Raw genomic sequence first — 15,257 nt, 5'->3', positions numbered from 1 at the left:
ATGCTCACCCAAAAGATCGGAGCAAAACTCATGCTGATTAATTTAGCTGTGGCTTGGTGTGATAAAGGACTTGAGACATTACTTTTTCCCTTTGGAAGAGTTAAGGAATAATTTTACTGAAGTGTTTAAAATGTTGAAGGAATGAGGCAATGAATTGACCCAACTATAATGCTGAGATTAATTGTACATTTTACAGAAGTTTTTGAGAATTGTTTATGAAATCCAATGAATACTGTACAGATCATGATGCATTTAATATGTTAGATGGATGATGTAAAGTGATTCAGGTTTTTAGGGTCTGGGTGAATCAATGTTGCTCATTTAAGCATTGTTGTAAAGCTAAATGGTCTATTTTGTAATTTTTATGAAAATTAATAAAAGCATTTTCATCACTAACTCAAATTTTCCAGATACAAATTGAAAGACCATAATAAATATTGGATATTTGGAGTGTACTTGAATTATTAATATTCAACTCGACAGAGTCCTATGATATTGCATATACTATGTAAAAGTGAGGACTGCAGATGCTGAAGATCAGAGTCTAGATTAGAGTGGTGCTGGAAAAGCACAGCAGGTCAGGCAGCATCTGAGGAGCAGCAATGAAGGCCTTCATTTCTCTTACATCCTGTGTCGCTTTATCATTACTCTTCTATTTCTTTATCTTTTTGGGTGGCAGATGTTGGTTTGAAAGAAGCAGGCGATAACAGCTGTAGTTGGAAATTACCAAAATTTGCTATTGGATTGCTCTGTTCTCATCCCAATTGCTCATTCTTGTTTTTCCCATCCATTATTCCCATTGCAATCTGTGTCCATTTGTCTCTGAATGATTTCCCTCCTATCACTTTGTTTGCATCAGGGAAGGTGATGACCTTAGATATAATTGCTAGATTATTAATCCAGAGAACCAGATAATGTCCTCGTTCATGGTTTGAATTCTGCCACCGCAGCTGGTGGAATTTGAATTCAGTAAAAACTGGAATTAGGAGTGTAGTTGTGAGTATGAATTTATTCTCGATTGTTAGCAAACCTATCTGGTTCACTAAAGTCCTTCAGGAAGGAAACTGCCATTCTTGTCTGGTCTGGCCTACATGTGACTCCAGATCCACAACCAATGTGGTTGACTCCAACTGGGGATGGGTAATAGTTCCTGGACAATAGATATCCTCATTTTGTGAAGGAATTAAAAACAAAAATTCTCTTCAGTAGACACACAACACTTGAATTGTTCTCATATTTTTCCTGCAGATACTTGCAGCACCCTTTTAACCTTTTCTAGTTTATCGCCAAGTCTGTCCTTCTGCCTGACACTGCTCTGATTAAGATCCATTTTCTTTGGGGGCAGTTTTCTTCATTTGTAGTCAAACGTAAGAAATATTTTTTATAAAGAAATCTATGCAGTATAAGGGAAGAAAATGCAGCTTTTTTTTGACACCCTTCCCAACTTATGTGCTTAGCTTTATTCCCTGCCATTGTCTTCACTCCATAAACTGATACTAATTTATAATTTGAAGATGAAATTGGAATTGAACTGTCACTAAACCATAACTGGGAACACGACTGGTGTAAACAGAATACTTAGAACATAGAAGAATACAGTGCAGTACAGGCCCTTTGGCCCTCGATGTTAGCCAGTGTGTTTCTGATAACATTCTTAACAGAAAAGTCATTGTCTGAGTTCAGTCTTGCAAAATATAATTGACATCAGTGTGACTGTCAAGATTCATGATTGTAAATCTGGGTCGCTGTTGACATTGCAAACAAATAAAAGTTTCAATACTTTATAAATGGCTGCATTTTCTTTTGTAAATTGGTGATGCATTTACCTGGTGTGCAGTGAATAAAACATTTCTTGTGCCTAAGGAATAATTTACTAGCCTCCTGTCACACTCCATTTTCCACATCCCACAGAATTTAAAAGTGAAGGATTCGTAATGGTGGTTTTCATGGTGTTTATACTAAATGTTTGTTGTTGTGAACTTCAGATTTTAGTGGACACTGTTTGGGCCCTGTCCTATCTAACAGATGCTGGAAATGAGCAGATTCAGATGGTTATCGATTCAGGGATAGTTCCTCATTTGGTGCCCCTACTCAGCCATCAGGAAGTTAAAGTCCAGGTAAGAATATAATTATCTGAGCTGTGAATTTTTTTCTCTCAGCATTTTATTTTAAATGAAATCTTAGATTTATATATTTGCAACGTTATTTATCAGAAGTTTAAAGATGAGCACCCAACCATGTGGAATAATAAGTTGATTTCAGTTTTTGATCATTATTTCTGTTATGCTTTGGAGAGGATGTGTGCGGTAAGTATTTGGAGTCCCACAGTTGAGTCGTGTGGTCTCATAGCCTGGAGTTTGTACAAGATTTAGTTGCTACCTGGTCTCCCCCTCCCCTTCTCTGTTGTCACCCTCACCCTGCCTCCTCGCCTTCTCCATCGTCGCCCTCCAACCACCATCCATGTAACCCAGCTCTCTGTAAGCAGAATTCTAACTCTGACCTCCATTTTATCTTAAACTCAGGTATCTGCAGTCCTCACTTTCTCCTATACTACAGAGCATAATAAAATCCCACCTTCTCCAGAGCTGTGTTGTAATGTCATTGAGCAAGTTGATTAGAAAATATCAATAAAACATGTTAGCCAGTGTGTTTCTGACAACATTCTTAACAGAAAAGTCATTGTCTTTGAGTTTAGTCTTGCAAAATATAATTGACATCAGTGTGACTGTCCAGATTCATGATTGTAAATCTGGGTCGCTGTTGACAATGGTGCAATGAAGCTAACTATGTACCTATAATTTTAAATGAAGATTCTATTTATCAAACATTGGAAAATGATGGACATTAGAATTAATTTAACAAAATATTATTAGTTTCAGTGAATGTGTACTATTTTTGTGAATATATACGTTTGATTTAGCTTGCCCAGTAATAAGTATTTTGTAAATGCTCAGGTTTGGGCACTATGGGCAATTTAACAAGTTGGATAAAAGTAATTTCTATGTGCATTTATGGTTTAACAAAATACTGATGTTTGCCCAGACTGCAGCTTTGCGAGCCGTGGGAAACATTGTAACTGGTACTGATGAGCAAACACAAGTAGTCCTGAACTGCGAAGCTCTTTCTCATTTCCCAGGATTGCTGACACATCCTAAAGAGAAGATCAATAAGGTAAGATACTTAAGGATTCTTTTCTGCTTGGCAAATCCCTTCTTCCTGTTTTGCACATCTACAGTTGCTTTGTTCCTAATGATTAAGAGTGGTTAACATTCACACTATTCCGTTGGAAATGATGAAATGGAGATTATTGGCTTTGTGTGTCTGGAAGAGTTGGGGTATTTTTAAGGTGGTTATTTGTCAATGGTAAGCAATATTTAAAAATCTGCAAAAAGTTAGAAATATTTAATGGTAACCAATATAAGAAGTAAGAATTTCAAGAGCTCAATGTCTTACAGTGGAGGGAGGGGGTAGTGGGTCGGGGGAAGGTGGTGGGGCAGGGGGGAAGGTTGTGGGGTGTGTGTGTGTGTATATGTATATATGTATGGCTGGCAATATGGATCTGATTTCATTTATTAACATCAGTGCTGAAACTGAAGTGCATCTGATGGCAATCACAGTTAATTTTAAGGGGCCTATGTGTGATTTTGCTGATGATTAGAGCCTCTCACAGTCCATTTTGCCAGCTTGGTTATGCCAGAATTCTCCAACAGGGTGGCATTTGTGTGACCCTGTCAGCTGATCCAACAAGAATTAGCATTTAAAAATATATATCCAAGTAGGATCTTGAACTTTTATAATCAACATTGTTTTGGAACATTGGTTCCGTAGCTCATACATACTCTAAAAGATACTTTCAATAGTGAATCTGCTAATATTAGTAACTTAAGTGCCTGATTCTTACAGTCCATAAGCCTGAAAATGAGAACTCAAAGGCAAATGTTATTTGTAAATAGTCAATGCACTCGTGCTTTCTCTTGACCTCCTTTCTGTTTGTTAATTGTACAGGAGGCTGTGTGGTTCCTATCCAATATCACAGCTGGAAACCAACAGCAGGTGCAAGCAGTGATTGATGCAAACCTTGTTCCAATGATTATACACCTCTTAGATAAGGTGGGCAATTAAACTTGATTTTTTTTTGCTTTTTGCAGCAAAATGTTTTAGTTTTATTTTTGAATTTTTTTAAGTAAATATTAAATTCAACATAAAGGGAGAATGCCAGAATCATTTCATATTTTCAATCCTATTCAAAGTGGAAAATTCACAAGAAATGCAAAAACAAATTTCATGAGAAAAGTGCTGTGTTAAACATAGTAATCTGGACTTCTTGGAGTTTGTGTGGAAAAGAATATTCCCGGGTCCATACATGGTAAAACAGTCTCTCAAGATTCTTAATAGTAAATCAGTTTTACTTTTTTGTGTTAAGTAAGCTAAAACTGACTCAACGTTTTCTTCCTCCCTAGGGTGATTTTGGTACTCAGAAAGAAGCTGCTTGGGCAATAAGTAACCTAACCATTAGTGGCAGGAAAGAGCAGGTACGCAAGAACTTGTACATTTAGGAAAAACAGCTGACATTTTCAAGCCACATCAAGTTAATTTAAACTGTTGGTAGAATAAAGTTTTTAAATTTGTAACTTTGGTTCCAATTTGTGAATATTGTTTTGTATAAATGTTTTCTCATTACTGTTTTATAAAAGGCAAAAACGATGTGGAACTGACAGTTACAAAATTTCTTTAGGTTGCATACCTGATCCAACAAAAAGTAGTCCCTCCATTCTGTAATCTGCTAACCGTGAAAGATTCGCAGGTTGTGCAAGTGGTATTGGACGGGTTAAGTAACATCCTCAAAATGGCAGATGATGAAGCAGAAACAATAGCTAGTCTGATTGAAGAATGTGGTGGTAAGAATAAAATTATCTTAATCCTCTATATTGCAGTACTTGTAGAGATTTTGACTCTTGACTAAACATTAAGTTCATGTTGCAGCTTTGATTAATACTTTATTCAGACTTCCCCTATGTAGAGTTTATTTTCAGTTACCCAAGTCTTTGGGATTGTGTGTGAAAAAAACTGAGAATTTTGAGTAGGTGCACACCTGGGTTGAAGAATTTTGTCCATATATTTGGCCTTAGAGGCCAACTGACTTAATTGCAAAATTAATAATAATTTAGAAAAGCTTTGTACTCTTGTCTCTCTGCCCATCCTAGTTTTAACTTGAAAATAAATGAATAGTTGTTTGAGCATTGTGCTGTGGTATACTTAATTATAATGAGCATTTTATTCCTGCAATGGTGTTGTATTATTGATGGCAATTTACTCCTCAGTCTCTGACCAGCTGTGGCTTTATGAACTGTCTTGGTTTTTTTTCAGGGGTTTAATCCTTCTCTAACTAAATAGTTTGTTGAATTTAGTGGTAAGGTCCTGGGGAGTGTTGCTAAACAAAGAGCTTGGAGGGCAGGTTCATAGTTCTTTGAAAATGAACTCGCAAGTAGGTAGGATAGTGAAAAAGGCATTTGGTAAGCTTGTCTTTATTGGTGACTGCATTGGGTATTAGAGTTAAGACCTATGTTGCAGCTGTATAAGATATTGGTACAGCCACTGTTGGAATTCTGTGCACAATTCTGGTCTCCCTGCTATAGGAAGGGTGTTGTGAGACTTGAAAGGGTTCAGAAAAAATTTATAAGAACGTTACCAGGGTTGGAAGGTTTGAGCAATAGGGAAATGCTGGAGCTAATTTCCCTGGAATGTCAGAGAATTGGGCATGACCTGATAGATTTATAAAATCATGAGGGGCTTGGATGGAATAGCAGCCAAGGTCTTTTCCCCAGGTGCAGGGCGAGTCTAAAATTATAGGGCATAGGTTTAACATGAGAGAGAGATTTAAGAGGTCTAAGGGGCAACTTTGTCATGCAGAGAGTGGTGTGTATCTGCAATGGAGCTGCTTGAGCAATAAGTAACCTAACCATTAGTGGCAGGAAAGAGCAGGTACGCAAGAACTTGTACATTTAGGAAAAACAGCTGACATTTTCAAGCACATCAAGTTAATTTAAACTGTTGGTAGAATAAAGTTTTTAAATTTGTAACTTTGGGTTCCAACTTGTGAATATTGCTTTGTATAAATGTTTTCTCATTACTGTTTTGTAAAAGGCAAAAATGATGTGGAACTGACAGTTACAAAATTTCTTTAGGTTACATACCTGATCCAACAAAAAATAGTCCCTCCATTCTGTAATCTGCTAACCGTGAAAGACTCGCAGGTTGTGCAAGTGGTATTGGACGGGTTAAGTAACATCCTCAAAATGGTGGTGGCTGGTACAATTACACCATTTAAAAGGCATCTGGAGGGTATATGAATAGGAAGGGTTTAGAGTGATATGGGCCACATGCTGGCAAATGGGACTAGATTAGTTTAGGATATCTCTTCGGCTTGTTCGAGTTGGACTAAAGGGTTTGTTTCTGTGCTGTACAACTCTGATGCGATGACTATGCAGCAGCACCATGCATTGCTATCCATTAGCATTGCCCTTCACCTCTAGTCTTGTGATATGTAAATCAAGAGAGTGCTGGAAGAGCACAGCAGGTCAAGCAACATCCGGGGAGCAAGAAAATTGACGTTTCCGCCAAAAGCCCTTCATTAGGAATTCTGACGAAAACGTTTCTGATGAAGGGCTTTTGGCCAAAACGTTGATTTTCCTGCTTCTCGGATGCTGCCTGACCTGCTGTGCTTTTCCAGCACCACACTCTAGACTCTGATCTCCAGCATCTGTAGTCTTCACTTTCGTCTTATATATAAATGACAACTTTTGGTCTCGTTCCTGAAGCAAGTTCTAGCCAGTGTAGCTTTATTCATCCATTGTATCCTAGACACTGAGAGAGTGGGGGAGAGATTTGAGGTTTGAGGCCTAAGAGATCTAAATTAACAGGAAGAAGCAAATAGTACTGATTCACAGTTTAAAATAAAAGTTAAAGTCCATGCCATATGCAGTAAATGAATCGTGGGCTACAGAGATGTGATAATTAAAAGAAAATACGTATTTATATGGTGTCTTTTGCAGGCTTGGCATATCAAAGTGCATTTCAGCCAAATTATTATTTTTTTAAAGGTGCTGCATCGTATGTATGGAAACGTGACAGTCAATTGCCAAGCAAGCAAGCTTTCATAAATAGCAGATATTTTACCAGTGTTTAATGAGTAAATGCTCACTTCGCTACCAGAATCTTCTGTTCATAAAGTACTGTGAAATTTTAATGTCCCCGAGAGGATGGGCAACTCCGTCAGTTTAAATTCTTATCCCAAAAAAAGTGAAATATTGGAATGTTAAATGAAAATGTGTTTTTTTTTCTGCATTGCATGTTGAACTCTCAGTTTGTGCCTGATTAGTTAACTGTTGTCAAGCCTTATCCAATGACTTAGGACAGATCCTGGCATGGCAGCCACTCACTGCTGCATTCACTGCAGGTTAAGACCTTGGCTTGAGAAAATGCAGGACTGGTCACCTTTTTTTGCTGGGCCTTTTATTTCTTTTTGTCTCTTGCAATGCCTGTCCATTAGTCAACTTCCAGAGATCTCCAGATATTGACAACTGTCTCTCAGTTGTCATGTGTCAATGCCTGTCATCTTTTGTAATATTATGCATGGGTGTCCCTGTGCCTCAATGGTTGGTTTACAGCACAGGAGTTCTTTCAGGTATACGTTAGTCAACCATCTGAACTTGGCTGAGGCAGCACGCACATCATTGACTTACTAATGTGTGCGGTTTCTAGCCGAAGTACAGTGGGAAAAACCTGTGTGGAAGCACCCTGTGAACTATAGCTAGTAACAATTGTCAACTTGTACTACATTTAATATACAAAGACAATCTTGCTTTTTGTTTTTCCTGAGTTACCTGTGATTTAATTATTTAGTCAAAATTGGAGCATTGTAAGAGATCATATAAGTGATATTTCAGGAGATACTAATGACCTCTGAATTAGAGTACAGCCTGTGATTGTTCAGTGCAAGTTGCATGCCTCTGATGTTTATGAATACAAATTCTGAGTGTTGATCTTTACAGGGAGAGTGGATAGTTAAGTTGATTCTGTTGTACGATACAAAATGCTTTACAATTATCGGGTATAAATGTACAGCTAATATTGTCCAAATCTTCTTCAGGATTGGAAAAGATTGAACAGTTGCAACATCATGAAAACGAGGACATCTATAAATTGGCTTATGAGATCATTGACCAGTATTTCTCATCAGATGATGTAAGTATAAGGGGCACATGTACTCCACTGTCTTTTTCAAATGCAATTAGGGAAGGGCAATAGACAGTAGTCTAGCCACCAATCAAGGAATTTAAAATATTAAAATACAGAATATATGTTGCAGCTTGTCCACAAATCTTGCTGATGTTATTGAATGTTTTGATCATGTTTTTGGTCAGCATTTATAATGTTGAGCTTTATCATTATAAATGTATACAGAAAGGCAGCATGTAAGCATTTTAGAATTGAAAGCCCTATCTTAACAGACTGCAATAAAAAAAACTTTTGAAATGTTAACCCAGCAAATCATTTAAAAAGCTTTATTGACAAAATCTCCCTTAAGATCCTGCATTAAGGTTATATTCCTTTAAAAAATGTCATCTGATTATGCATGCTATTTATGTGTGACACAGACGCACACAGCGATCTGCACAAGCAACTTTAAAAATACAACGTAATATTTACAGACATCTCCCAGTTCCCACAATGGGACCGCCCTATACCCAGAGTGCTAACCATGCCATGCTCTGTTTTGTCGTTACTGATAGGCAATAGCAATCCAGAAATGAGTCAAATCCCTCATGCTTGTATCAAATTACAGATTTTGTGTTTGTAAAATCTGTCAAATTCTAGGTATTTTCCTACAGTGAGATTAATTGAGAAGTCCCCCTCTCCATGCTGAAAAACCTTCAACATTGTTCTAGATTGTGCTAGGAAATATTGTTTGGATTTCAGCCCAACAGAGCTCAAGATTGCCTTTGTGCAGCTGACCCTGTCGTTTCCATTCCCTCGTGAAGTAATAGATGCATGGCAGATTCGTTTTATGTAGGGAAATGGTACATTTGATCAGAAGAAAGAGGTTTAGCAGTACAAACCAAATGATACAATATTAAATGAGATACAGTAACATTGGGGATATGTAAATAAATCTTTGGTGACCAGACAGGTTGAGAAATCTGTTATAAAATCATATGGGACCTTTGGCTTATCAATAAAGGCAGTGCAACAGTTATGCTGATTCTCTATTGACTGGACAAAGTCATTACCTCCAGCACTGATGGGTAAAAGATTAAAGGCAAAATGAGGGTTTTTTTTTAATATAATGAATGGTTATAAGTGTATTGCCAAAAATGATAGATGGACAGATTCAGTGGTAATTTGATATACTTCAAGGAAACAAAATTGTAGGTTGGAGGGGTATGAAACTAATTGAATAGCTCTTTCAAACGGCTGGCAAAGGGGGCTTATTCTATGCTGAATCATTCACTTGCATTCTATAATAAAATGTACTCAAAATAATAGTCTATGCTTATGTTTCTGTTTTGTCACTTGGAATATGTATCTGCAATATTACATTGTTTATCATCTACTGGGACCTCTCCATTATCTAGTGTTGTCTTCATAGTGTCAATTCCTCTCGAATCATTTTGCAAGTGTCTCACCAATCTTAGATAATATTGTCTGGAAATGTGTAATGGAAACCCTTTTGCTGTATCAAAGACCTCTGTCCCTCCTTATTGTTTCCTCTATTTCTCATTTAATTTTACCTTAATTTTAGTTAGATCATGTTCCTCCTATCTATCCCAATGGCAGAATATCTTAGTGCAGAATATTTATAGTTGAATTCTGTTATTTCAAACCTTTGCATTTTTGTGTTTGTCCCAACTTGTTTTATGATATTAACTGCTGACGTAATGTAAAAAATTGTGACTGCTAGGTTTGGCCTTGGTTGATAATTCCCTTTTTCTTTTAAGATTGATGAAGATCCTGCCTTGGTTCCAGAAGCAATTCAGGGTGGGACATTTGGCTTCAACTCATCCACCAATGTTCCAGCAGAGGGCTTCCAATTCTAGAAAGGCATAATTCCTGGAGCAAGTGAAATAATGCAGCACTAAAGGAAGGTTTGATCGATCATGCTTGGCTCATGTGGGATCCACTGCTGCATTAAATCGGAGAGCTGTTTTGCAGATTGCGTTTGGTGTCCGAGAAAAGCCCAAATGAAGTCAAGCTGGCGAGTGGGTGCGAGTGCGCGTGAGAGTGGTAAAATGTTAAAAAATTTCACAGTGAATGCAATTTCGGTTGTTTTAAAGAAAGGGGCTAAGAGTCAAAGAAAGGTCAATGTCCACGAAGTAACTAAACCAAGATCAAATTCAGTTATCTAGAATAATTAGAGGAATGAAGCAGTTAAGATAACTACAAAGCTTCATCAACCAAGAAAGGGACATCGACAAGTCAGAAGACCGAGTCAAGGCCTTGCTATGAAGCACTGTGTGAATGGACCCACTGTATGAATGTCTGGACTCAGTGCTGTTGGAGCCAGGTTCATTACTTGAAATCTTGGGCTCTGTATTCACTCATAAAAATAAACTCCTAGTCATGGAGTGATGTGTGGAAGAGAGTAGTGTATGGGCGTGATGTTGTATGTGAACGCATGCAAACTTGATTGCCTTCAAGTGGCTAATGAATAAATCCAGAAAAACACCAAAATGAGTTTGTTTTTATTAATAATTAACATACACTGGAGAATTTAACCAATTTAGCAGCAGTGCATTGTATAATTTATCTGTGGCAATTTAGGTTGAATCTTGCAGCTTATGCCATTTGCTTGTTTTACTTCCACCTTGGCCATTATAATTTTTTAATGTTTATACTACTTATGTACTTTATTTGTAGTTATGAATTGTTCCTCACTTAACAATTGCACCAGTTAAATCAGTAAGTGCTGTGAGTTGCTTTCCATATAAATCACGAATACAGGAAAGAAATTAAGAAATATGTAATGGTAGTAAGCTGCTCACATGCAAAAATTTTGCAGAGGAAGAAAGCAAACCTATACATGCTCTGCTGCTTATAAACATTGAAAGGTTGTCGTAATTTAAGTCCAGGGAATCTCAAACACCAACGGTGTTGTGGAGCTCATCAACTTGGATAAATAAGGTTGGCTAAGATAATCAAATCACATGCATCTATTAATTGATGGCTGCTTCTGATTTATTTTAGCTACGTTTTTAGTTAGTTCCTGTGTAGAATATAGCACCGTACCTCATGGGGTAAATGCTGTTAATAAACATTTGTTTCCTATTTTCCTGTTATTTTTCCGGATTAAAAATATTTCAGTTGTGACTAATTTTGGTGTATACTTTCTGCTAAAGGGGAATGATAAAAGTATGTATAGAGGAAATAATCAAATGTGAAAACACCCTTGATATGTTTCCTACTTTTAGGAAGGACTTTTTAAAAATTAGATACAAGTAGCCATGAACCATCTGAGCCACTTTAAAAAGAGTTTGATGTGTTTCAAGAAGCTTGCATGCAGACCATGCAAGTTCTTTTTAAAAAAGAAAAGAGCCTGGAAGATTGTTGGTTCTTTGAAGGTTTCGTACACTAAATTTGGCTGATTGATCAATTTTGTTTCGAGAAGGAAAAAATGCTTACCCTCTTGGTAAGGTGGCTCATTGTAGGAAATACTGTGCCTTCTCCCTTAGAGCACAAGTGTTGCATGAACAAGTGTTACTGTATTTAAAACCGAAGGTAATAGTCACTAAGGGGAAATGTGAAAATGATTACCTGATTCCTATTTTGTGTTTAAAAATTTTGGAATATTGTAGACTGGATTAACATGTAGTTGTGATTTCTTTTGTAAATTAGTTGGTTTTCCCTTGAAGCATTCCTTGTCGTCATACACATGCTTTAAAAGCTAGACAAAAATTGAAACAAACATAAAATTAGCTTGCTTACACTGTTGTCCATTAGAGTGCAGGCTAATCTGTTTTAGAGAAAAATAAACTTTGAAATTATTCTGTGTGGCCTGATGTTCCATTGTAGTATTAATGTGTTACATCAGGGGTTCTCAATTGGAGGGAGGTGGCTGTGAGAACTTTTCATGGGTCCAGTGAAAATAACCAATAGAAACTTGTTTCATGTCTCATCTCTGCACGACTCTTCTGCCCAGTAATCTAACTCTGTTTGGGTTAGATGTGGCACATCTGTTTGTTATTTTTGACACTTTGGACATTGACACCAAGTCAGGCAGTGCAGTAATTACAGGTGACATCAGACTATAGGTGGGTGAGCATTAATCTATTTCAGACATGCTGACATATGATCATCTATACCAAAACTGGCACATTAAGGCATATTTTGAGGTTGTCACCAGCATTGAAAAATAATAGATTTCTTCAGTTTATTCAGGAAGGAGAAGTATCCAGTGAATTTTCAATGATCAGTGATAAAACTGGTTATTAAAGGAGAGCTTCCTCTTTACAGTCACTACTTTTTTTGACCTATGCAAGCAATACTGTGGATTAGGCAAAGTTCAAGTCGCTTGCCTCAAAAATGGTGGAAAACTGTATCTACGATTCATTACAATTAAAGGCTACTATATATTGTACATACATATCTTGGGTACTAGAGTCAGAGATATACAGCATAAACAGACCTATCGGTCCAACTTGTCCACGCCGACCAGATATCCTAAACTGATCTCGTCCCATTTGCCAGCACTTGGCTCATGTCCCTCTTAACCCATCTTGTTCATACCCATCCAGGTGCCTATTAAATGTTGTAGTAGTACCAGCCTCCACTTCTTGTGGCAGCTCATTCGACACCACATACTTCGTGAAAAGTTTGCCCCTTAGGTCCCTTTTAAATCTTTCCCCTCTCGTCCTAAACCTATGCCATCTAGTTGTGGACCCCCCCCCCCACCCCAAAAAAGAAAACACAAGCGCAGGGAAGAGGCCTTACCTATTTACCCTATCCATTCCCCTCATGTTTTTATAAACTTTTCTAAGGTCACCCCTCAGCCTCCGACACTCCAGGGAAAACAGCCCAGCCTATTCAGCTTCTCCCTATTGCACAAACAGTTATAAGGAGGTTTAGTGCATCATCGATAATGAGGGCAAGTGGGACCCCAGAAATACTGATTGAGCATATATGACAGGACAGGGTCATTTACTATATTTGGAAAAATTTAATAATGTGATTCAGCCAGCCAAGATGCATTTTTTAACTGTTCAAATTGTAAGTATAAAACTGATGGATACAATGTTTCTTCTTCTCGTGAATCACTTGAGGCGAGTAGGTTTCCTTTGGTGGTTTCCCTATTGCCTTTTTATTCATGTAAAATCAAAAACTATATTTAACACTAAAGCGCCCCACCAAGCTTTTATAAGGGGTAGGCTGCCCCTTTCCATTGTGAGCAAAGCAACCAACTCAGTATTCAGAGCCAGCACTTCCAGTCTCTGCTCACAGGTTGTTCTTGGAGTAGACCTAAAGCCTAATCCTTCTGGCTGAAATCAACCACTGAACCAGTAATCGCTATTCAGATGCTCACCTATCTTCTTGTTAACCTGGTACTTACACGACCTGCTGTAGTTTTCACAATTTGGAATTGGGTTAAAACGAATTCCACATTTAACTTGATGAGGACTGTATCATTAAACCACAGGCTCTTTGTTTGTCAACTACCGTTCTTTGCTTTTGTTGTATGTACCAATCAAGTAATATATTAAAAAGTTGCCAGTGTTATATTTGAAAGCTTTTGTGTTTACATAGAATGCCTACTATTTACAGTAATCTTGTGTTATTTTCACAAAACATTTTTGAGAGTTTACAAATAGGTTTTTTTAAACAAATCCTGTCTTTTTACAAAACAGAAGTGCTACTTTGTGGAAAAAATAAGAGAAAAACCTACAAAGTGGTTTCCAGGTACTACTGATAACAAAGGTAGTAAAAGACTAAACATGATCAATTTTTTGAATAGCCAAATAGTGTGGACACCTGGGGAAGTAAAATTGTGGAAATGCAGATCTGGCATCTTTTCTGTGGAGAGAAGTTTCATGTTTCAAGTTCAGGATCATTTTGACAGGTTGTGTTCTGATAGGTTATTGACTTTGAATTTTGACTTGGATTCTCCACAGAGACTGTCATACCTGCTTTATTATTTTCATCATTTCTTGTTTTGATAATACTTTGGTTATTGACTAGCTGATGATTTGAAAGATGCAACCATATTGGAATTTTACTAGTATGTCTATAGATTTAAAAAAAAGTAAATTGAGTAATGTTTGTAACTTTTCCTTTAGCAAGTGCAATGTCATCCTATCCCACTAACACCTTTTGAAGCATTTTCTGTGGCCGAAAGTAACTACATTTGGGATGGTAATGTACTGGCATTTTCAGTGGAAACTCTATTTTTAATCAAAAACAAATGCCATGGTCATGGTGAAAGAGGAGAATTCACAGTGGATAGTGGACTAAAGAGAGACGCCAGTGCACTTAAAATTGCCAAATTATCAGGACCTGATCAGATAAATCCTAAAAATACTTAGACTAGTAAGGATGGAAATTTCAGAACCAGTGACTGTAATCATCTACTCTTTACATACAGTGAAAAATCACAAATATTACTCTTGTTCAGAGTACAAGGACAATCTGGCAATTATGATTCAATTTAATTTTGATGGAAAAGCTTATAGAAATAATAACCTGGGGAAAAGTCTTTGGTTTTCCTTAATTGCCAGTGATTATCCAATGTGGGTTGTTGAGAACATATGTTTCTTTAATAATAAGGCAAAGTATTGAGGATACTGACATCAGCTTAATACAGTATTAGTGGAGAGAGAAGCAGTTGTTTAAGTCCAATATGACATGTTTATAACTGAAAATAAATTGAAAAGTAATGGATTTTAAACTACTGTAAAGGGGAAACAGCAAATGGATCAGAAAGGTGGCTCAGAGAAATGTTAGATAATCAAGATTATAGAAGTGTCACAGAACAAAATGAAAAGGGAGTAGTGATAGTGTAACAGAAAAGACTTAGATTTGTCTGTAGGAATACATCCAGAGTAAGTGTTAATTGCAAAATATGGATCAACTCTGGCTAAAAGTGTACCACGAAAACAACTATGTAAAGGTGTAATATCAACATGGATGACAGTTGTTGAATTCTAGTGTCATGTGGAAGGCTTTAAGCTGCCCAAGTAGAACATAAGGTGCTGTTTCCTTGGATTGCG

At 37.1% G+C, this 15,257-nt stretch overlaps 1 protein-coding gene across 1 annotated transcript; it reads left to right on the top strand.

Moving 5' to 3' along the window:
- The first annotated feature begins 1,919 nt into the window (after positions 1-1,919).
- Positions 1,920-12,042, top strand: kpna4 (karyopherin alpha 4 (importin alpha 3)). The gene is made up of 7 exons (XM_043702092.1): positions 1,920-2,117; positions 3,043-3,171; positions 4,006-4,110; positions 4,461-4,532; positions 4,736-4,898; positions 8,150-8,244; positions 9,999-12,042. The coding sequence occupies exons 1-7, from the start codon at positions 1,935-1,937 to the stop codon at positions 10,095-10,097; spliced, it is 846 nt and encodes a 281-aa protein (XP_043558027.1). The 5' UTR covers positions 1,920-1,934; the 3' UTR covers positions 10,098-12,042.
- Positions 12,043-15,257: the final 3,215 nt, after the last annotated feature.

Source organism: Chiloscyllium plagiosum, chromosome 13, assembly GCF_004010195.1.
Source record: "Chiloscyllium plagiosum isolate BGI_BamShark_2017 chromosome 13, ASM401019v2, whole genome shotgun sequence".
NCBI classification, from domain to species: Eukaryota; Metazoa; Chordata; class Chondrichthyes; order Orectolobiformes; family Hemiscylliidae; genus Chiloscyllium; species Chiloscyllium plagiosum.
Note: the sequence above shows the minus strand (reverse complement) of the source record. Positions and strands in the feature narration are given on the sequence as shown.

What these genes read in the sequence shown, in the direction of transcription:
- kpna4 (XM_043702092.1), top strand. Translation starts at nt 1,935, where the DNA reads ATGGTGGTTTTCATGGTGTTTATACTAAATGTTTGTTGTTGTGAACTT. An exon ending in CTAAAGAGAAGATCAATAAG is followed by an intron (nt 3,172 to 4,005) that starts GTAAGATACTTA and finishes TTAATTGTACAG; the next exon opens with GAGGCTGTGTGGTTCCTATC. An exon ending in TTAGTGGCAGGAAAGAGCAG is followed by an intron (nt 4,533 to 4,735) that starts GTACGCAAGAAC and finishes AAATTTCTTTAG; the next exon opens with GTTGCATACCTGATCCAACA.